General features: G+C 50.1%; 11 protein-coding genes across 11 annotated transcripts; 3 read left to right on the top strand and 8 right to left on the bottom strand.

Annotated features, from left to right (window-relative positions):
- Positions 1 to 47: 47 nt before the first annotated feature.
- AA0111_g3847 (hypothetical protein) lies at positions 48 to 1,680 on the top strand (the record flags this gene model as incomplete). The annotated part of the gene is made up of 2 exons (XM_028649779.1): positions 48 to 819; positions 920 to 1,680. The coding sequence occupies 2 exons, from the start codon at positions 48 to 50 to the stop codon at positions 1,678 to 1,680; spliced, it is 1,533 nt and encodes a 510-aa protein (XP_028508424.1).
- Positions 1,681 to 2,337: 657 nt separating this feature from the next.
- On the bottom strand, positions 2,338 to 3,914 carry AA0111_g3848 (hypothetical protein; the record flags this gene model as incomplete). The annotated part of the gene is made up of 3 exons (XM_028649780.1): positions 2,338 to 2,997; positions 3,050 to 3,511; positions 3,834 to 3,914. The coding sequence occupies 3 exons, from the start codon at positions 3,912 to 3,914 to the stop codon at positions 2,338 to 2,340; spliced, it is 1,203 nt and encodes a 400-aa protein (XP_028508420.1).
- Positions 3,915 to 4,617: 703 nt separating this feature from the next.
- AA0111_g3849 (Hydrolase) lies at positions 4,618 to 5,511 on the bottom strand (the record flags this gene model as incomplete). The annotated part of the gene is made up of 1 exon (XM_028649781.1): positions 4,618 to 5,511. One exon carries the CDS (start codon positions 5,509 to 5,511, stop codon positions 4,618 to 4,620), a length of 894 nt encoding a protein of 297 aa, XP_028508419.1.
- A 1,340-nt stretch (positions 5,512 to 6,851) lies between these two features.
- AA0111_g3850 (hypothetical protein) lies at positions 6,852 to 8,279 on the bottom strand (the record flags this gene model as incomplete). The annotated part of the gene is made up of 2 exons (XM_028649783.1): positions 6,852 to 7,023; positions 7,081 to 8,279. 2 exons carry the CDS (start codon positions 8,277 to 8,279, stop codon positions 6,852 to 6,854), a joined length of 1,371 nt encoding a protein of 456 aa, XP_028508692.1.
- A 994-nt stretch (positions 8,280 to 9,273) lies between these two features.
- AA0111_g3851 (hypothetical protein) lies at positions 9,274 to 10,147 on the bottom strand (the record flags this gene model as incomplete). Its single annotated transcript, XM_028649784.1, has 3 exons — positions 9,274 to 9,573; positions 9,629 to 9,807; positions 9,874 to 10,147. The coding sequence occupies 3 exons, from the start codon at positions 10,145 to 10,147 to the stop codon at positions 9,274 to 9,276; spliced, it is 753 nt and encodes a 250-aa protein (XP_028508693.1).
- Positions 10,148 to 11,586: 1,439 nt separating this feature from the next.
- Positions 11,587 to 13,165, top strand: AA0111_g3852 (putative zinc metalloprotease; the record flags this gene model as incomplete). The annotated part of the gene is made up of 3 exons (XM_028649785.1): positions 11,587 to 11,951; positions 12,015 to 12,689; positions 12,751 to 13,165. 3 exons carry the CDS (start codon positions 11,587 to 11,589, stop codon positions 13,163 to 13,165), a joined length of 1,455 nt encoding a protein of 484 aa, XP_028508694.1.
- A 195-nt stretch (positions 13,166 to 13,360) lies between these two features.
- Positions 13,361 to 14,141, bottom strand: AA0111_g3853 (hypothetical protein; the record flags this gene model as incomplete). Its single annotated transcript, XM_028649786.1, has 2 exons — positions 13,361 to 13,928; positions 13,981 to 14,141. The coding sequence occupies 2 exons, from the start codon at positions 14,139 to 14,141 to the stop codon at positions 13,361 to 13,363; spliced, it is 729 nt and encodes a 242-aa protein (XP_028508695.1).
- Positions 14,142 to 15,257: 1,116 nt separating this feature from the next.
- On the bottom strand, positions 15,258 to 15,573 carry AA0111_g3854 (hypothetical protein; the record flags this gene model as incomplete). Its single annotated transcript, XM_028649787.1, has 2 exons — positions 15,258 to 15,360; positions 15,410 to 15,573. 2 exons carry the CDS (start codon positions 15,571 to 15,573, stop codon positions 15,258 to 15,260), a joined length of 267 nt encoding a protein of 88 aa, XP_028508688.1.
- A 772-nt stretch (positions 15,574 to 16,345) lies between these two features.
- On the bottom strand, positions 16,346 to 17,035 carry AA0111_g3855 (hypothetical protein; the record flags this gene model as incomplete). Its single annotated transcript, XM_028649788.1, has 2 exons — positions 16,346 to 16,945; positions 17,006 to 17,035. The coding sequence occupies 2 exons, from the start codon at positions 17,033 to 17,035 to the stop codon at positions 16,346 to 16,348; spliced, it is 630 nt and encodes a 209-aa protein (XP_028508689.1).
- Positions 17,036 to 17,280: 245 nt separating this feature from the next.
- Positions 17,281 to 18,335, top strand: AA0111_g3856 (hypothetical protein; the record flags this gene model as incomplete). Its single annotated transcript, XM_028649789.1, has 2 exons — positions 17,281 to 17,814; positions 18,249 to 18,335. The coding sequence occupies 2 exons, from the start codon at positions 17,281 to 17,283 to the stop codon at positions 18,333 to 18,335; spliced, it is 621 nt and encodes a 206-aa protein (XP_028508690.1).
- Positions 18,336 to 18,611: 276 nt separating this feature from the next.
- On the bottom strand, positions 18,612 to 19,696 carry AA0111_g3857 (hypothetical protein; the record flags this gene model as incomplete). The annotated part of the gene is made up of 3 exons (XM_028649790.1): positions 18,612 to 18,878; positions 18,953 to 19,528; positions 19,598 to 19,696. 3 exons carry the CDS (start codon positions 19,694 to 19,696, stop codon positions 18,612 to 18,614), a joined length of 942 nt encoding a protein of 313 aa, XP_028508691.1.
- Between the last annotated feature and the right edge of the window lie 193 nt (positions 19,697 to 19,889).

The following is a 19,889-nucleotide window of genomic DNA, read 5'->3' on the forward strand; positions in this document are numbered from 1 at the left end:
AAGCTTTGCAACAGCAATCGCTCGCCCCATCCCTGTCCATCTTTGCCATGTACGCACCAGGAGAGGATCTAAAGAGACACTTGATCGTGCCTCCTTCGTCTTCTCCGCTGTCATCAAGTCTGACTGCCAGCAACTCAACAAGTTCAGTCTCCGCTCCCTTTAACATTGATACTGTACACGATCAACAAGGCTCCTACGACAAGGCTAAGAAGCGCAAGATGAAGACCGATACACCAACTCAAACGCCCGCGTTTGAGTCGGCACACGTAGATGAAATCAAGAGTAATAGTACTCCGCTTGATGGCGTTTTCAAGATCGAAGACTTCATTAATCAGCACAAAGATGCACACCAAGCTCAGGTGCTCGTCCGCGAAGCAAAGAATGCGGCTTCTGCTGGTCCTCCATCGAAGAAGACTAAGAACAATGAGAACGTCGCTTCTCTAAAGCCCGTGGCAGTGGGTGCGCGTTCATCCAAGCATACCATCCTTCTTCATGAAAAGTATCAGGCGCTCGGCATTCCGCAACCGGTGTTCACGTATGGAGGGAGCGGCGAGACTGGATGGACTGTCTCTGTTAGCTTTCCTGGTCTAGACAATGCCGATGAGCTACAAGGCCTGAGCGCAGATAAGAAATTCAACAGCAAACAGGAGGCTAAAGAAGCCATGAGCCAGAAGGCATTAACAGTACTTGAGGGGTTAGAGAAAGAGGGGAGAATCCAGAAGGCGGAGAAGAGTAAGAAGAAGAGTGCTGGTAGTCAGCCTGTGCAGCAGGTCAAGGAGGAAAAGGAGCCTGGTGAGAACTATGTTGGTCAGATTCTCGGTAGGTTAATCTCTCTTCTATCCTTGTACTACTGTAAGGCACGCTTTTTTCAAGGGCTCTGGTTACTTGGAGCGTTCCGTCTGACTGACTTACCCGACAGAATTTCAGCGCGCCACCGACTCACCCCAGCCAACCTATACTGACTACCAATCCGGTCAGCGCTTTGCCTGCATCCTCACCATTGAAGGCTTGGACATGGAGTTCGGTTCCATCAACAACCTCTTTTCTTCCAAGAAAGCTGCGCGTCGAGACGCCGCCCGTCATGCCGTAGAGTACTTCAAGTCCATTGGCACATGGCCTGAGGAGGTGACTCTTGTGGGCGGTATCAAGAAGAAAAAAGCCCAACCGAGTATTCCCGACGTGATATCAATATCAGAACCAGACCTTGTTCCTTCTCTAGCATCTACATCAACAGCCTCCCCTGGTACTAAGAGCTATGCTCAACAAGTTGCCAGTCTAGCAGTCATACTCGCTCTCCCGACACCAGAATGGCAATACACTTCTCATCCCGAAGATCCCAACTTCCATACTGTGACATGCTTCTTCCGCGGCGCAGGCCCCCACGAAGGACCCATCGGCGAAGTCCGCAACATATATGGCAAGAAGAAAGCCAAGGAAGAGTGTGCTAGACTCACACTGGAGTACCTGAAGGACGTCAGGGAGAAGCGTGTTGCTTACGGTGCGGAGATGATGAAAGGCATTGCTGGCGCTGAGGGTGTGCTTGCTGCTGCGGCTGGCAAGCCGGTTGAGGGAGAGGGGAAAAATGCAAAAAAGGACGCGATGGCTAGGATGGGGTTCGAGAATAAGATGGAGGAGAGCAGTGAGGAAGATGACGTGTTTGCTGATGCACTAGAGGCTTAGAGAGCCTTTAGAGCTGGGTAGGATACGGGCACTGCATAGTGGGATTACATAGAGACTAGGTCTGGATATACTGGTCATTGGATCTGCACATTGACGTTCGGTAAAACCTGAAGCTTGGGTCTGGCATGGAGAAGGTTCTTGGGACGAACCCACTTGGATACTAAAGAATTCTTAATCTGCATGTATTTCTAAACACGAAGTGTGCCATGAAGTGGATTGATAATCTTCGGCCTCTGCGACTGATACAGCAGAAGATGGTGTTTACTTTTAACCTCCATCATATAAACAAGTCACATAGAGGGGCAAGCATCCATGTAAAGAAACCATGCTATTCGCAAATCTCCTTGATATCTATACTAGGAAGATGCTCGTCCGAAGACAGTGTCGTACAGTACGCTTATTCACACCATTCGCCTTTCAAAAAAAAACCCCCCCTAGCGACAGGGACAAGCATACAGTACAGAATATTGCGTCTAGCCACCATTCTCGTGCCAGTGACGAACTCGCTTCACGTATCCTTCGCTGAAGTGATGAGAGAAAACATCAAGTGAAGCGCATGCTGTGGATAAATCACGACGGGAAGAAACCCGTCTGGGTTGAGGCAGACCTTCTCTTCCTGTCGTCGCGCCTCTCTTTCTTGCGTGCCTTCTTTACCTTCTAGGTTGAGGCAACCTCGCTCTTCCTCTTGTTGCGATCGCGCTTCTTCTCCTTGCCAGCTTTCTCGGCTTTCTCGGCCTTCTCAGCCTTTTCCTTCTCCTGCGCTGCGTTCTCCTTGTCGCCCTCGACCTCGTTGTTGCGTGTGCTACGGCCAGACTTAGATTTCTTCTTGCCGGCAGTCTCCTCGGGGCTGGGCTCGTCGGGGGAGGTGGCTGGAGCAGGGGCGATAGGCTGTGGTGCGGCTTTCTCTTTCTTCTTCTTATCCTTCTTCGCGGGTGTCTCTGCGACGGCATTGGAGGCAGGGGCTGTCGTTTGCGGCGCTGTGCGGGAGGTTGGCAGTGGGACTGGAGTTGAAGCGGTAGCAGCGGGAGCGATGGAGACGGGGATCGAGTTGCCATTGACAGCTGGGGTTGTCTTCTGGCGCTTGCGTGGAGTTTTTGCAGGTGGAGAGGGTGCTTTGGCAGCTGGTGCTTCATCCTCGTCTTCAGAGGATACATCGGAATCGGCGGCGCCAACTTCAGCCTCTACTTCGGGCTCGGCCTCGTCGGAAGCGTCATCCTCTTCGATAAGCTCGGCGTCTTTGATGCCCTTGTTTGCGACGTATGCAGCTAACGCGGTCTTGTACTCCTCCATTGAATTGCGGTAAGACGCCTTCCATTGCTGCGATCATGTTAGTGACAAGACGGTATCGAGCTATATGGGGAATGCTTACCTCCTTCTCCTCCTCTGAAAGCTCGTTCCAGCGCTTGTTCACCTCGATCTGGACTGCGTTCTTCTCGATCTGGCCACCTGGAGGAAGTGCGGCCTCAAGATCGGCCTTGACGATGGGACGCGCATGTTGGTGGTACAAGAAGGCAGCGGTGAGCGGCTTCTTGGGCGCATTGGGGTCCTTCTCCTTCTTCTCACGTTTGCGCTTCTTGCTCTTGCTCGCGTCAGCCGCCTTGTCGCCGAGGCCCTGGGTTACTTCTTCGACGGCTTTTTGGCCAGCTTCGAGGACGGAGGCGGCAGAAGCGGCAGCGCCGAGTGTAGCGATATCATTGTTGTAGGGTGTTGTCGCACCCTCTTCGTAGCCGAGGACCGAGTGGCAGTGCTGTTTGTAGCTCTCCAAGAGACTGGTAATGCCGTGCTGGACATTGACCAGGCCATTCTGGAGTTCGTGGAGATTGAAAATGACCTGATTGTGATTGTAAGCAATTGCTTCGTCTTTGTGCGCTACAGTCTTGCTCGCACTGGAGCGATTGCGCGATCTTGGTTGCGCTGGCGCCATTGCGACTAGCTGGGGTTGACGACGCGTCTCTGGCAGAAGCGCAGGAAGCCGCTCATAGGCAAATGTCGCCAATTTGGAGTCGCGTAGATTAGGCGATCAAGGTTACACAAAAGAAAACACGAGGCGAGGTGAGGGTGGCGCCGTGTTGAGCGTGGTGCCATCGCGACGCGGTAACTGAAGGCAGGCGCGTCGCCATTGCAGACAAGACGAAGCAAGTTGTGGTACGTACCGAGTCGCGGGTCTTCCTGAACTCTGCAACAGAGATCAGAAGCTGGCCAGTTGCTGGCGTTTCCTTTTTCTTGGGCGCCATGATGGTTGACGTTGTATGCGAAGTGGTTGAAGACGGAATGACGGGCGGGTGTTTGGGGAGTGAGGGCGCGGCAGCTTGGACGGGGAGGAGCGCTTGAAATTTCGGGGGGTCGGGGGGATTGCTACCTTAAGTGACAGCGGGAAACAGCAAACGTGCCCTGATTTTGGGCGGTCACCAGCCCGTTTTCGGGGGCACCAGGTATTCACTCCCCCCAAATTCAAATCTATCGCCTATTTCTTACACGCGCTGCTGGTACGAAGAAGCTCAATTGTAACAGGATGCATCTATCAAAACTAAACCTTGGATATAGTTGCAGTGTTTGCTGCTGCAAATCAGTGATATTAGAGACAGTGCATACCTTTGCAATGAATTCCGCCTCTACTGCGCGGTGCATATCTCCTTTGCAGCGTCTTGTGCAACTGCATGTGGCGTGTCGCATGTAGAGCGCCGCCCATTTGCTGGAGGCAAGGTGCCCTTAAGCCCCCCGTTGATACGGCTAGCTTCAGTGCTACCTCCCCCAACCAGTGCGCGTCTTTGGGCCCTGTTCAGCCCAACACCGCCCTAAAGTCGTTTTCCTACCAACAAATCTCACAAAACTTTCTAATCTGGCACCACCAGCCTTACAAATCCGCAAATGGCATATTGGGACACAGACTGAAACACACGTTTCCGTGTCTACTCGGATTTGATATCATTGCTCATGCTATTCTTTGAACCGGCCACCTTCGCTGACGTCAGGATACACATCAAACCTCCTCTGTCCATACAACGGTACTCCCTTCCTGATCTCCTCGATCTTTCCCGCCTCCAATTCGCGGATGAGTACACCTTCCTTCTCATCAAGCTGTTCTAGTACGGCCGCATTCGGATCGACAACCATGCTGTGTCCCCATGCATTGTATTCGGCCTCCATATCTCTCGCTGGACTACACAGTCCAACGTAGACCTGGTTGTCCGTTGCCCGTGCCCTCGCCAACAACTCCCAATGCAATGCACCAGTTGTGAGATTGAATGCGCCAGGGTACAGTAGTAGAAACGCGCCCTTTCTTGCTGCAATCATCGCAAGTTCAGGGAACCGTATGTCGTAGCAGATTGCTATCGCGATCTTTCCGTACTCTGGTAGGTCAACCAAGGTGATCTTGTTCCCTGGCGATAGTACTTCGCTCTCCTTGAACTTGATCTTCCCTGGGATATCGATGTCGAACAGATGCACCTTGCGGTGAGTTGCAAGCAGCTCTCCACTGGGCGCAAACGTCAGACTTGTGTTGTACAGCTTCTTCGCATCCTTGTTGTCCCTCTCCGGTATGCTTCCTCCTACAAGATATACACCCGCCTCTTTTGCCAACTTGCTTAGCGCGTGGAATGTCTGCGATTGCGATTCCGATGGCGGGGATGGGAGCAGTGTCTCGGCGTACTTGTCAAAGTACTTTGTTCCGTAAGGCGAATTGAAGCATTCGGGAAGCACTACAAGTTTTGCGCCGGCTTTTGAGGCATCGAGAACCTTTTGGCGTGCTGATGTAAGGTTCGCCGTCTTATCAGCGCCCGAAGCGAGTTGGATGAGCGCGAGCTTCAGGGACTTTTTCAGCAGTGAAGCCATGTTTGCCGTAGTCGCGCAAGAAAGAGGGAAGTTTCGAGGATATACAACCGAAGAGTCTTTACACTCAAGTATGTACAATGTACTGTTGGAGGTCTTGTTGGAGTGTTGGAGTAGTGTTGGGGTGGGGTGGTAGCTCCGAACCATAGATGTCATAACTCGGTCGGACTTGCCGTCCGATAATGGCGGGGTGTACTTGCCGACGCGTTCGACGCGTCCCTTTTGCGTTCTTCAACTTCACCCAACAACTCGTGGCAACTAAGCCACCTTCCACTAAGGTTGTTTCGATAATCATTCCCCGGCGCGTTTTGACTCACCAGTCAACTGGATCATGGAACACCGAAACATCTGCTGATCAATCACCTCGCTCAGACAGGACGATTTATCAGGATAACTGGATGTATGAGTCCAAGTCACTTCCCCGTCTCAACGACGCTGCAAAGCTCATGCGATTACTTGGTCTTCGGTCTCGTGTGCCCAAGCGATTGGTCATCTATGTTGGCTACACATGCTCCCTGAGATGTCCATAGTACCGATGACAGTTCGATCATTCTCGGAATTCGTATCTAGAGATATCTACAGCTTTTCACATTTGAAGTTTGATAAGACAATTGCGTAACTCTTCAAATCAAGGCATCAGGATAGACATAGTATTCACACCACAGGCCGGGACGCAGAGACGGCTTTAGGTTGCCTACCGACGACTTTAGCCAGCGCTGGCTTCCAAATCTCTCCTTTGAGCGATATGCTCAACATTAAGTACGTCATTTTCGGCAACTGGCCGCAGTTATCTCACAAACAGTGTTTCCAGATCTCCGAGGACGGCCATCCTATGCCCTGAACTCCTCCTTGCAGGTCGGATACCATATTGCAAATACCGCCGACTATCTAGCTTATTCATACATGGTCCTCAAAGTAGGGCGACTTTCGATCTGGATCATAAGACATACATGGAACAAGTCCGGTCTTGTCTTTTGTATGTCGAGAACTACGAAAATATTACTGCAAAGTCTTCTGAACAGAAATTGACTTCAGTATCAAGACGACGTCTACAAGCACGTGCACTGGGCTTGATGTGTTTTAAGCACTTGAATCGGTTTGTTGTCTACTCAGATTAGGGCGGACTGCCTGAAACATCCGGTCACGGAAGCTCTTTGGAGTTATTGAGTTCCTACTTCAGTTCAAACTAGAACCGAGACACGCTCCTGAATATCTCAATGTCAATGTCGCCGATCTTTCCGTACAGCGGAAAGAGCTGGCGAGCGTGGTATACAGATAATAAATATTAGTACGATTGACGTGAAGGATATAAGTAATATATTTCTGCTCAGTGCCTCAACACATCAAGCTGTATCGCTCAGAGTCTTGTCTTTTGCTATCTCCTCTGTAACACGGACTTCGTGGCTCCCCTCCAGTTCTGACAATACGACCCAGGTAGGGAAGACGCACAACACTGTGATGCCGAAGTTGATACCAATGCTGACGAAGTGATTCGCACCACCTTCTGATTGCATACTGTTACGATTGTTAGCCGATGATGCGTGAATGCTGTTCAAGAAAAAGAAGACTTACGCCCAAGCAACAGTTTGACCCAACGCTTCCACACCTCTCAGAATACCGGTAAGATGGCTCAAGTTAGAAAGGTCCGTCGCATACTGGCCAACCAACCAATAGAGAAATTGCTGGAAAGCCTGACCACCGAATTGCCAGAAGAAAACAAGCGCATAGCTCTTTCCAAAGCCACCTTGGAACCAATCAAATACTGGAGACTCTGATGCATCGTAATTCTGTTTTTGCAGGATTGTAGCCCAGATCCATGTACCAACCAAAAGGGTGATAATGCAACAGAAGGCAACGCGGCCACGCGTCTTGATGTGAATCTTCTGGTTGTCGAGTAGGAAGGCGATGATGAACGAGGAGAAGATACCGGCAAAGTTGGTGAAGAACGAGGAGAACGCGCGAGCTCGGACCGTGAAGTATGTTGTCAACCATGTGCTCATGAAGCCGTTGTAGAAGTAGCTAATGAAGAAAGCTGGTAGCAAGAGCAAGATCCGGCGGCTAACGAACAGCTTGCCAACAGCCTTGAACTCAGCACCCCACGTTGCGGCGCGCTCAGTGACGATCCGTGTGCCGTCTCTTCGCCAAACTTTGTGTGCTGGTGATAAGCACAGAGCGACCGGAAGACCAAGACACATGATGACAATGAAGACAATGTATGTCGTCGAGGAAACGGATCCGGTGGTCTTCTTGTTTGCGTTCAATCCAAGATTGATGGCTCCTCCTACGATCGGTCCAAGTGCCTTGGCGGTCTGCCAGATAGCGAGGTAAAACGCGCGGTCTCCAGGAGACGGGTATCCGATGATAATAGCAGCCTCAGCAGCCCAGAAGAAACCAGCGGAGATACCGCAAAGAGCGCTGCCAAACAACATGAACCATGTGTTTGCAGAGACATTGTTGGTGTAGAGTCCTGCGCCATATAGAGGATATCCAATGGCACCCAGTGCAAGACCATACTTCAAGCCGATCCGATTGTTGATAGCTCCGGCAGCAACACAGACCACAGCAAAGAGTCCATATACCAGGGCGTTGGCAGCGGAGACAGCGTAGGGTTCAGCAGCTCCTCCAGCTCCTAGCCCACCAAGAGCATCCCACATACCCGGGGCCGTAAACGAGACACCACATGCTACCAAGATTTGGAAAGGCACCGAGCGGAAGAATGGCCCAGAAGCCTTGAGGGAGTCCGAGGGCTCAGACAAGGAGGTGGACGACATGATGACGCGGAAAAGGAGTAGGGGAGAAAAGACGGGATGAGGTGAAGAACCTCAGTTCAACATGGAGACTACATATCTTAAGAGTTCGGACGACACCGCGATCCTTGGCAAGCTTGTTACCCAATTTTTTCCCCTTAGCGATGGAGGTTGAGGCAATCGAGACGTTTGGTGTTTTCTATGGGGCGAGCACGACATCTGCGCTAACTGACTCGCGCGCCGTTCTGCGCTCCATGCGTGCCCGGCCTCCACCCTTTGGGGTATGACTTCACTCGACTTTTCGTGTGGCTTGCCAAGTTTAGCGCGGCTTTCGTCGGTTTGCGATGCTTATCCGCGAAAGTTGGGATATATGCGTCGTTTCGACATGAGACACGGGAAGCACGTTATGTTGGGATCGCTTAAGGATGTAGGAATTGAAAATTCTCCAAGTCGTCGAACGGGAAGGTGCAAAAGCTCGACAGCATGCGCCTTACATAATGAAGAGTATATCTGCCCATCAATTCAAATCTGATTCTAGCTTTGTCGTTATACACATGTATCTCCAGTTTCGCCAGCCTGAATCTTTCTTCACTGTTATGCCACTTGACACTAACGTCAACTAGAGTGTCCCGTCTTCTTATATAGCGATCGTATTGAAGTCCCTAGCCCAGGTCGAGTAACAGTCGTTGATGCCAAAGTAGAGGCGGGTTTTGACAACAACTTCCAGTCAGTACTACAAAATGACCTGTGGATGGGATTCGGAGAAGCTTGCAGTGGGAAAAGACGCAGCTCTGAATATCACGTACTAGTCAAGGTGACTTTTCCCACTTTCCTGAATTGCAATTCGTGCACCTACGTTCTCGTCGTTCATGGTGTACTTTACTTGTGTTCCACATGTATTAGAAAGAAGAGCAAGGAAAATTTAGGAGATCTTGGTCAATCAGTGCGCGGCATGGGTCGTCATAACCATTAAATTAACCAAAAATTATTCTGCATCCAGGCTTAGTCACTATCGGCCTCAAACACGTGCGGCAACGAAAGCCGCAGCCGTAGGAGCATCGATCTCGTAGTTCCTGTGCTCGGGGGTGATGATAATACCGTTGTCGCAAATGTTATCACCCTCATGGCAGATGATGAGAACCTTGTTTGCGGCAACAGGGCCAAAGGTCTCGTCACGGTCGGCATCGCCGAATGTTACAACAGCGGTGACACGCGCGGCTTGGGCAGCTGATAGCCTCTGGGTAGCAGTGTGTACAAGCTGTGCGCCCTGAGAGTATCCGGAGACAACGATCTTGGTTGAAGGGCAACGAGTGGCAGCCTAGATGCCAGGTCAGCATCGCTATAAATGTGAGCGTGGTGATCGCAGCACTCACTTGGTTGATCAAGTTGAACATAGTCGTAGCTCCTGCAGCATCTCCCCCAGCCAGGAAGCCAAGGACGTTAGCTGGATAATTCACACCCTGGATGGCCAAGCGGCTGATTCCTCCAACACGAGAAGCCAGAGCATTGAAGAAAGTCGGACCTTCTGAGCCAGCCTCGCCAACGTTGCCGGCTACGCAATCGAAATCAGCACATGTCTTATGTTCGTTTTTTTTATATTTTTTTAGATCCAACGTACCTTGGGTGGTGCCACGAGCGTAAATGACGGTAATCGGACGGCATGCAGTACCATCGGTCAGTTGGTTGTAAGTGTCACCATTGTACTGGCGCTTGGTAAGGCCACGCTCTTCAACGCTCTGGTTCTCAAGCTGTGCCGCATACTCCTCGACAGTAAGGTCCTTGTCGAGGAGGTCGGTGATAGGGAAGCTCACTCCGTTTGCTGGTGTCGGCGCAGCAAGGGCGGTGGTGAGAAGGGCAGCAAGAGCGAGGAGGGAACGAGCGCTAGTCTTCATGGTGAAAGATTATCAGTACTTGATGGGAAGAAACGAAGGGATTCCGCAAAAACTAGTAGCGATGGTTCATCAAGAATAGGTGCTGTGTTCAACCTTTTGTATCCCGAGCCACCACACTCCCAATGCATAATGAACATGGTCATTACCACAACAGTACTGTTCTTTGCGCTAGTGCATCGTCTCTTGTAAGCACATTGGCATTAATTGTCACCAGACCTTACCCATACATCTCTTTCTACCATTTCGACCTTCTCCTCCGCGTCGTTGACCTTGATGGTTCCTGTTTACCGCCATTGACACCCAATGACTACAAGTGATCCATTCACGTTGACCAGTGGTCGTCCAGTTTCCCCCCGACGCTTTAAATGACATGCAGCGCGATGCATCGGCCCTTTATTGCGGACTCCTACTTCTGGTTGGTTTCTCCGCGACCTTCTTCTTCACGTTAGTGAACCCCAGGTACCGCCGGCTGCTTATGAAACACGTGGGGTTGAACATGGTGTTTCCAGGACGAATAGAGAACATGATTACAGCCAACGCTGCGCAACGTGAGAACCATCGACGATACGATTCGTTATGCCGAGGCTGTCAAGCCTGTAGCGGCGCTATGAAGTGTCGATCAGTGAGAAAACTTCGATACAGCGCCGAACTTCAGCCGCCTCTTGTGGCTTGCATGTATGTTCGACGACAAGACATTGCTGCATACAGTTGTGTTTAGTGGCATATCACTATCCCCAGGTCGCATCGTTGCAATTTGGTGGCTTCCCATGTCAATGCGATGATGTCATGCCAAGCACCAACACCAGCCTCCTTGATAGGTGTTAAACGAACTCGAATTCTGGAAGCCCGTGCATTCAAGGATGGAATACACTCCTATCTGCCTAGACTGGCACCAAGGCTAACGAAAGTTGATTGCTGGGTAACGCTGAACGATACTTCCAGGCATCTGGTTCCTTGACGAATAACTGACACCAGCATTACCAGCGCCATCACGAAACCATCCAATAACAAGTTGCAAATCGTGCAAAGTCATTTCCACGTTACTAATAGTCTTCTGATTTGGGAGAAAACTGGTGTTATCGCACGTCGTCGCAAACGTTCGGAAGCTCAATGGAGAACCCCGCACACGGTACCCGTTGCCAAGCATAGCATGCAGCAACAGCTGCTGAAGTCTTCCCTAATGCTCCTTTTGGCGTCTTGGTAACATTTCGAGCTTCCGTTTATGATCATGATCTGCGCTGTTAAGAGCCATGATAGCAAGAGTTGCATTACTCCGGTGACGGTAGCTGCTGCGGTATCGCAATATTTTGGAGATACCGGCAGTCGACTGCCTGCCTGTCGTGAAGAGTGGGATGGCAAAAGCGTTGAAGTATAAGTTGTAGTTTGACGTTTGGCAACATGACATCTATAATTGAGGTCAATATCCCAGTCCAACCAATATGCGGACCACGCCCATCTTCGCAGTCTGCACAGCGGCACTGCTACAAACTGCTTTGTCGTCACCGATCCACGTACACCATCCTCATCAATCATTCCCTAGTACGGAACAATGGCCCCTACCAGTGGTCGGCAAGCCACTGGAGCAACAAATGCCGGATGAAGACCTTCAAGACATTATTTCACAGATATCACGCGATAACATCGAGGGCACGATCCGAAAACTTGCCTCATTTGGCACGCGTCATACCCTGTCAAGTCAAACCGATCCGGTCCGAGGTATCGGCGCTGCGAGAACATGGCTTACAGCTCAGTTCCAAGAAGCCGCTGATGCGAGCGAAGGAAGAATGACTGTGGACTGGAACAGGTATTTGTGCCTGTACGGAATGCATGTGAGACATGTACTAACTTCTTATCTTCACCGCTGTAGCTTCATCAAATACCCTGGGGACAACGAACGCATCATCTTCCCGGTTAATATTACCACAGTAGTAGCAACATTAAAAGGCAGCGAGGACCCAGATCGTGTCTACGTGACAGGCGGGCATTATGACTCGCGCAACAGCGATCCTATCGACTACCAGGGCGATGCTCCAGGTGCTGTAGACGATGCTTCGGGAGTTGCGGTCTCCCTAGAGCTTGCTCGCATCTTTGCGCATTACAAGCCCAAGACCACCATTGTATTCACAGCCTTTGCGGGAGAGGAGCAGGGTTTGCTCGGCGCGGAGAATCTGGCGCAAACTTACAAGAACGCATCGGTGAATGTAGCTGGTATGATAAACCTCGATATGGTTGGTAACTCTAAAGCCGCAGACGGTACTGTCGATCCTTACAACATCCGCCTCTTCTGCCAGGGCACACCTCTGACAGAGAACTCTACAACGACTACCTCCCGTCTCAGCATTGGCGGTGACAATGACAGCCCTGCTCGTAACCTAGGTCGCTTCATATATGAAGTAGCCTCCAACGCCTTCACTGAGATGACAGTCCGCCTTATATACCGTCTGGATCGCTACAGCAGGGGCGGCGACCATCGCCCTTTCCTAGAAGCAGGATACACAGGTGTCCGATTCGTTCAACCTAACGAAGACTACACACAGCAGCAGTAAGTTTACGTACCTGAACTATATGTGAGACATTTTCTGACTTCATACACCCATATCTAGTCAAAATGTCACTGTACGCAATGGCAAGCAATATGGTGACCTAGTCGAATGGCTAGACTTCGAGTACAACACCCGCGCTGCTAAAGTCGTAGCATCCACGATGTGGAGTTTAGCCAACGCACCTGGAGAGCCGACCAACGTTGGTATCAATACCACAACATCCGATAACTTCAGTCAATTCAAGTGGGACGCGCCGAAGGGCTTGCCGGTAGAAGGATATGAGATCTTGTATCGCGACACCATCGAGCCGCACTGGACAAATGTGATTGAGGTAGGCAACGTGAACTGGTTCAATCTTACTTCTGCGACAATCCACAAGGATAATGTCATCTTTGGAGTAAGAAGTGTAGGCAAGGGAGGTTACAAGAGTCCCGCGGTCTTGCCGTTTCCGTTTGGATGTACTCGAAACTGCTAGTAGAAATAGGTATCAGGAGGAGCATACACAACTAAACTGCAAGGAGGTTTCTATTCTCTCGACATCTGGTTCTTTAACAAATAGTCCATGACGCCAATCCTGCTTCTCCTCCCGCAACGCCCGGTTGTTATCATCAACCACTCTCAGTAGAACCGAACTCGGCAGCTTGGATTACCGAATCTTAAGGGAACTATGCTACTCAATGATTCGGGTCAAATTGACTTTGATACCGCCATTCGCCAACTCGTAGAAACCTCTGATTTCTTCCCCCTGCTTGTTTAGCTCCTCCATCACATTTGTATCTTCCATGGACGTAGCTTTGACAATAAGAGCAATTTGTATGACCTTGAGCGAGGTGAGCATAGAAGATAACTGTATATTGGAATTGCCAAGAGGAGTGTATTGAGCTCGATGCTTATTGTCATGCGTTTTGTACCACAGGGCTAGCGTGTCGATGCGTACGGAAGTGACAACTTCGGCAAAAGCTGGGTGAAAGCTTTTGATCCACATTTTGAATACCACAGGGCGAAAGACCGAGAACGTGTTCAAGCTGAATGGCAGGAGAGCAGTTTCGGCAAAGATCTGACGGCAGACGGAGAGCAAAGCGAGAGCATGCTTTGCTACTGTTGTGTTCTTTATTGACTTGCTTTTCCGGTGGTGTCTGATCATATATGTGTTGCCACCAAGCGCATATTCGAAGACCAAGCAACGCAGCTCTGGTGGGAGGCGTAGCAATGGTGAACCCTGTTGGTTTTCTCTCGCCCTGCATTGAAATCAGCAAGAAGTGTCAACCACACCTTGACTCAGTTACTCACATCTTAAAGTACTTTCCGGTTTTTCGTTCAACGTTGATTAGCCCATTCTCGTGAAAGCGAACCTTCTTGTACCGGCGCTTCACTACTCCCGCGTCGATAAAGGCCTTTGTGCCTTTGGTAGAGGCTTTCTGGTTCTCGAGGTAAAGCTTGCGAGGTGCCATTATGATATCGTCAATGGTTCTGGAAGATGTGATTAAATGACTGACAAAATCGAGGAAGCTGAGCTGATAAATACAAAGATACCTTGGCTCAATTACTAAGTAAAAGTCCGAACGGACCCTGAGAGGTGATTCAGACAAGTTAAGAGGAAGGAGGTGAGTGGCTACCGAGTTGTACTACTAAACACTATAATTTACCCCGAAGGTATATACTTTCACTTTCCTATTGAAGCGGTAACACATATTGACAGGTATGTATTCGTAGTACCTGTTTTAATGGTAGTAATAACTTAGAAGAGAGTTTGATCGTAGATTAGTGAGATGTGCTTCTAGAACGAGAATATTAAGCAGAGTATGAATCTTATATCTCTGAGCTATGTATCAGTATCAGAATCAAAAGCTTTTAAGGCCGCACTCCGGCATAGCCTGTCATACACATTTTTCCCCATCGATACAGATTGACACCCTAGGTCCTCGTGACTACCCCGGTCACTTGTAAAGTGGAAAGAAAAAAGAATCTCAAAGTGCCGTTTACTTCACAGAAGAGGTCTGCGTAGCCATAGCTTTGTCAGTACATGCCTAAAAGAGGATTGCGGATCCTCGTCGTCTTACTCACCATCTTAGGCATTATTGACGTTGATCCACTTCTGATCAGTCTGTTCAATCTTTATAGTGATCGGCTTGTTTTGAATGCCTGGCTCAAGATACCCACGTATCCACTCCTCGTTGGCCTTATGAGTTGATGTATCTAAGACCTCGAAGAGTCGAATATGCAGATCTTGAAGGCAAGGGAGTAATTTTGCAATTAAGCTGTAGGGCCGACAGAGACGACCTATGTTGGCGGGATGAGAACTGTTCATCTGAAAGAATGTGATCAATCTGCGTTGGTGTGGCTCCAGCTTCCTCAGATCCCTTGCTGCGTACGAAAGGCAATCGGTCGAGAATATCGTAAGCGTAAGCGGCATAATTGCAGCTTCTGCATACACCTGGCGGCAAGTGCGCAGAAGCGCCATGGCGTTCTTCGTATGTGTCGGTGAAGACTCAACCTGGCCACACAACCACGTCCGACATACTTTTCCTCCTAACACCTAACGTCGACGTAGGAAGTCAGTGTATGTCTCAGATATAATTCGTATAGTGGTGTTTCCTTACAAGTTTCCAGATAACATTGCGAATCTCAGGCGGTAGTTGTAGAAGTGGAGAGGTCCGATTCTGCTTGGTGCTGACGGTACTTTAGCTGTTACCCATTATAGGATGTCGGGTATGCTCACATTTCCTTCTCATCGCCTTTGGGCGCGACATTCAGCAGACCATTCCGAAATTTGTGATATCCGCGGGCGGGCCGCTTGATAACCTTGTCTTCGCTCTTTTTGATAATGGATGCTTTCTTTGCTTTCGGGATCTTGTCGCCAGCGGTGGTCTTGCGGGGCGCCATGGCGACTGACGATCTGAGCGTGGTGTTGTTCAAACAATGTGAGATGATGTTCGAAGATTGATACTCAAGGTAAAGGAAAGGAAAGAGCAGTTAACCGTATCATGGAAATCACGCCTGACTAGCGTGAGACCGTGCGTTCGGTGAGCAAGGAGGCAAGCACGCGGACACGGGATTGGAGACGGGTGAGAACAGATTACTAGAGTAACGTGAATTACTACATACGGGTTGCTACTTGATCAACACAGTATTGCCTCCAACCGGACGCGAGGCTCACGGAACAGGGTAGGCATTGATCCCAAAGACTGCCGACAGAAAACTCACGCCAACAAGGTGTTAAGAGTTCATCATTGCCATCATATAGCAATAACTGCCTCTTACCGACGCGCGCCTCATACTGCCTCCAGGTAGAAATCGTTGTCAATATTTCATGAAAATACCTCTAGTGACAGTCAGTACAGGTACACGATCGGGCTATAATGACTGCAGCAAGAACGAATGTGCTCAGAGAGAAGATTTTAAACTCATCATAGATGGTGCTAGACGAGTCAAGGGATCAGGCCGCAAGCAGTCTTTACTCTCGTCTCAAGCCCAGCACCACCTCCGCCTAAGGATGATAACTAAGATTGCATCATTGCACATGAAAATGAAGAGAACAAAGTACTTACGGTTCAGGTCGGCTGAGGGTGTGATATCTGTTGCCAGCTAGCAGGGACGGCAGGAAGGGACGTTGCCTTTGTCGTGGGTGGCCAATACGTTGTAGTGGTTGCCTTTTTCAGTAGTCGAGATCGAGGGTGTCGTCTTTCTGCACATCAGGCCCATTAGCCTGATGCCATGCATCCCATTCGTCGCTCCCATCGTCGCTGTCACCGCTGTCAGCGCCATCACGGCCACTTCTTCTTCGCGGCAAGCCTCTCTCCAGCCTTATTTCTTTTCTCCTCTTCGCATATCTATCTCGTTTTCTCTTGTTCTTAGCTTTGGTCGTTGCGCTCGTGGTCGCCCACTGTTGTTTCTTCGACCCTGAAGGTTTATCAGGCTGTGTGTTGTCAACATCTGCGGGCTTGTGTGAGTCCTCTTGTGTTGGAGGACAAGGTGGTGGTGGACTCGCAGAGACAGCCTTGCCATCGGAGACTTCGCCGTTCTCTTTCTGTAGCCGCCGTTTGCGGAGCATAGCATGAATTTCCGAATGTCGGAACATGGCAATTTGCTCGTCTGTCAGGGTGCGCTTCGTGCCGTCAGGGTAGTAGCCTAACCCATCGTCTGCTTCGTCGAAGTACTCTTCGGCCGCCTCTGCTTCTGGTCCAAAGCCGTGTAAGACGTGTTCTGGCGCCGACGCGTGTGGAAAGTGTTGTGCATGAAAGGCGCGTAAATCGTCCTAGACTACGTTAGCAAATTGCTACCTCCTGGAGTGCAGACTCCAGGCTGTTGCACTCACAACAGTGACGGTGGGAATTTGGAGCTCCATGGCTAGTGTTTGGTTTTTAGAGCGGCAGGGATAAGCGCGCGCTCCGAGGCGCGGTATATCACGTTGGTGAAGACATGAGTGAGGACTAGAAGAAAGGGTTTCCAAGCTCAGAATGCGCCCGACGATCATGCGCGCGATCACGAGGTCTTGGCTTCACCGCGGCATGACGTCTGTGCTTCCCACCTTCCAACGCCGCGTTCACTCAGAACCTGTAACGACATCCTAATGCACAGCCTTGAGCGATCATGAAGCCCGGATCTGTCGTCGCATACCCTTTCGCAGCCATTTCCCTACTCCTTGCCACGTCTGCGCAAGCCCGCCCCTTTGAGAGCATCATCCAGTCGTTCAACATCATCAGCGAACAGTCGCCCCTTCGAGACTACATTATGGGCAACCCTGAGGAACAAGTGTCGACTGGCGTCATCATATCCGATGTTATCGGCAAGACACAAAACATCGCCATCTTCAGCGGCCTGACCAGGGACATCGACACAGTCTCTGGACGACTAGACAACGCCTCGCAGAACGCCACGGTGCTGGCACCGAACAACAGCATTATGCGCGATCTGAAGAGAAAGCCTTGGGAAGACCCCGAGGACTATAGCACCTTTGGCGCGGACGCATACGAAGGCACCAGCGGGCAAGATCGCGCGCGGGGCAACCTTGAGCGCTTCGTACAGCGGCACATCATACCAGAGAGTCCGTGGGAAGAGGGCAAGAAGGTCAAGACACTTTCCGGAAACGAGATCTGGTGGGAGTCCAAGGACGGCCAAAAGAAGGTAAGCCACGCCGCTATGTTGGTAGTCTCAGCATCTCGTTGGACATGCCCACGCCCCACCTTTCAGTGCGCCGGGCTCTTTCGTTTTCCGCCCACACAACCACCAATATCAGTGTTGCAAATCCAACGATATTCATCAATCAACCAATCACATTTAACTGTGTTACGGTGAGATGGCCGAGTTGGTTATGGCGCCAGGTTAAGGTTATCTTAACACATATTCCTGGTCACGAAAGTGGCGTGGGTTCGAGTCCCACTCTCATCAGCATTCGTCTGGCTTCAGTCAGATACCCCAGGTTCTTTTTTTGCCAATACATTGGTCTGGAACAGACTCTCGGACTGTTTCGTACATACAGCCTCCTATTTTTGCTTACTATCACTAATTCTTTCGCTCAATTCAGCCTTGATGAGTTTTTAGCTAACTTGCAACTTCAGATCCAACCAGCCGACGTCGTGGTCACAAGCATAGCCGACAAAGTCTCCAATGGTGAGATCTGGGTTCTCGAGGGCTCTCTCGCATAGGTACCATGTACTTGACAGAGCCTGTATGTGGATCTTGACGTCGTGGGCGCTCTTTCTTCTTGAACGGTATTACGATTGTACAGTGGTTCTCCATATTATGCATTGGACGGTGTTATGACAAACCAGTGGTAGAAATGATGGTGGTTGGTTCCTTGAATACAAGCTCTGTGTTTCTTTTACTTTGTCCTGTCGCATTTACTCGCTACGCCACAACTAAGGGCCACGAGACGTGACAAGTCTCACAGTCCCCTATATCATTGTTCCTCGTAGGACTTCTCAAACACTCTCCTCAAAGATTCCCACATTCTCATGTCCGGCCCTCTTCAAGAATATCTTCATACTCTCCAACACCTGCTTCTTCAAGTCTGGCCTCTTTAGATTCTGCCCCGGAAATCCTCCATACGTGCTATCAAACTCGAATGGCTTGATCGCCTTCCAGATCCCGTGAATCGCCTTTGGCGTCAGCGGAATCATATTAGGATACGCCCACATGAACGAATACGATGTTGTATCTGGTACGCGGTGTGCGTTGTTGAAGCCAGACTATTCTCCCAGTTAGCTCATGAAATCTTACCAAAGCCACATGACGCAACGAGACAGGATAGAGGGGAACTAACAGGCACACTCATGAACGTATCAGCAATAAACAGCTTCTTGTCCCACCACAGCACCGAACTACCATCAAAATGACCCCCGCACTGAATCATCTTAGCCTCACCTCCAATCTCTTCAATCTCAGTAACCCCCTTGACCAACTTCCTCACACCATCCTTATCTTTACAATTCAACCACATCTCATCATCCCCACATAGATATACCGGACATCCAAACACACTCGCCCACTCCAAGTGAGTCGTAAAAAAATGTGGATGGCTAATCACAATCGCCTTCAACCCGCCTTTTTCCTTGATGAAATTAATCGTATCGGGGTTCAAGAATGCGACGCAATCCCAAAGAACATTTCCACCAGATGTCTGGAGTAAGATGGCGCGTTGTCCAATGCCCAGTTGCTTGCGGGTGGTGCTGGAGTCGGCGAGACCAGGGGGTAGTTCAGAAGGGGACAAAGGTGCAGTGGTAATGTAGTGGATTCGTGAGTCTTGCTTGTCGGTTTCGAAAGTGTTCTTCTGGAGGGGCTGGGTAGATGAGAGTGAGGTCCAGGATTGGCCGCTGGCGGGAACGTACTGGCGGGGATCCTGAGGATGAGTTAAATCACTTACTCTTCAGACTTTTCGACTGCAGTTTGGGTTTGGTGACGGACGTACATCGCAGATCCGACATGTCTCTGGGTGCTGCTCAAGTGGAACATCAAACTGCGTACCGCATGTTTCGCAAATTGCTAAATTGCTAGGCTCAAAGCTCATCTTGAAGATCAGATACAATTGAATATCAAGTCTGGAATCAATTGAAGCGATACAGGCAAGAAGGCAGGCGAAGATGCTGTCATGTCTACGGTGTGTGATGTATTGTAACTTCCAAAAGTGGGGTCCAAGAGGGGAATGAGCAGCTGATGACAGTTCCTCGGAATCCAGCCACTTTCGGGCTGACAAACGCCTC

This window comes from Alternaria arborescens, assembly GCF_004154835.1.
Source record: "Alternaria arborescens strain FERA 675 chromosome Unknown contig_7, whole genome shotgun sequence".
Classification (NCBI taxonomy): domain Eukaryota; kingdom Fungi; phylum Ascomycota; class Dothideomycetes; order Pleosporales; family Pleosporaceae; genus Alternaria; species Alternaria arborescens.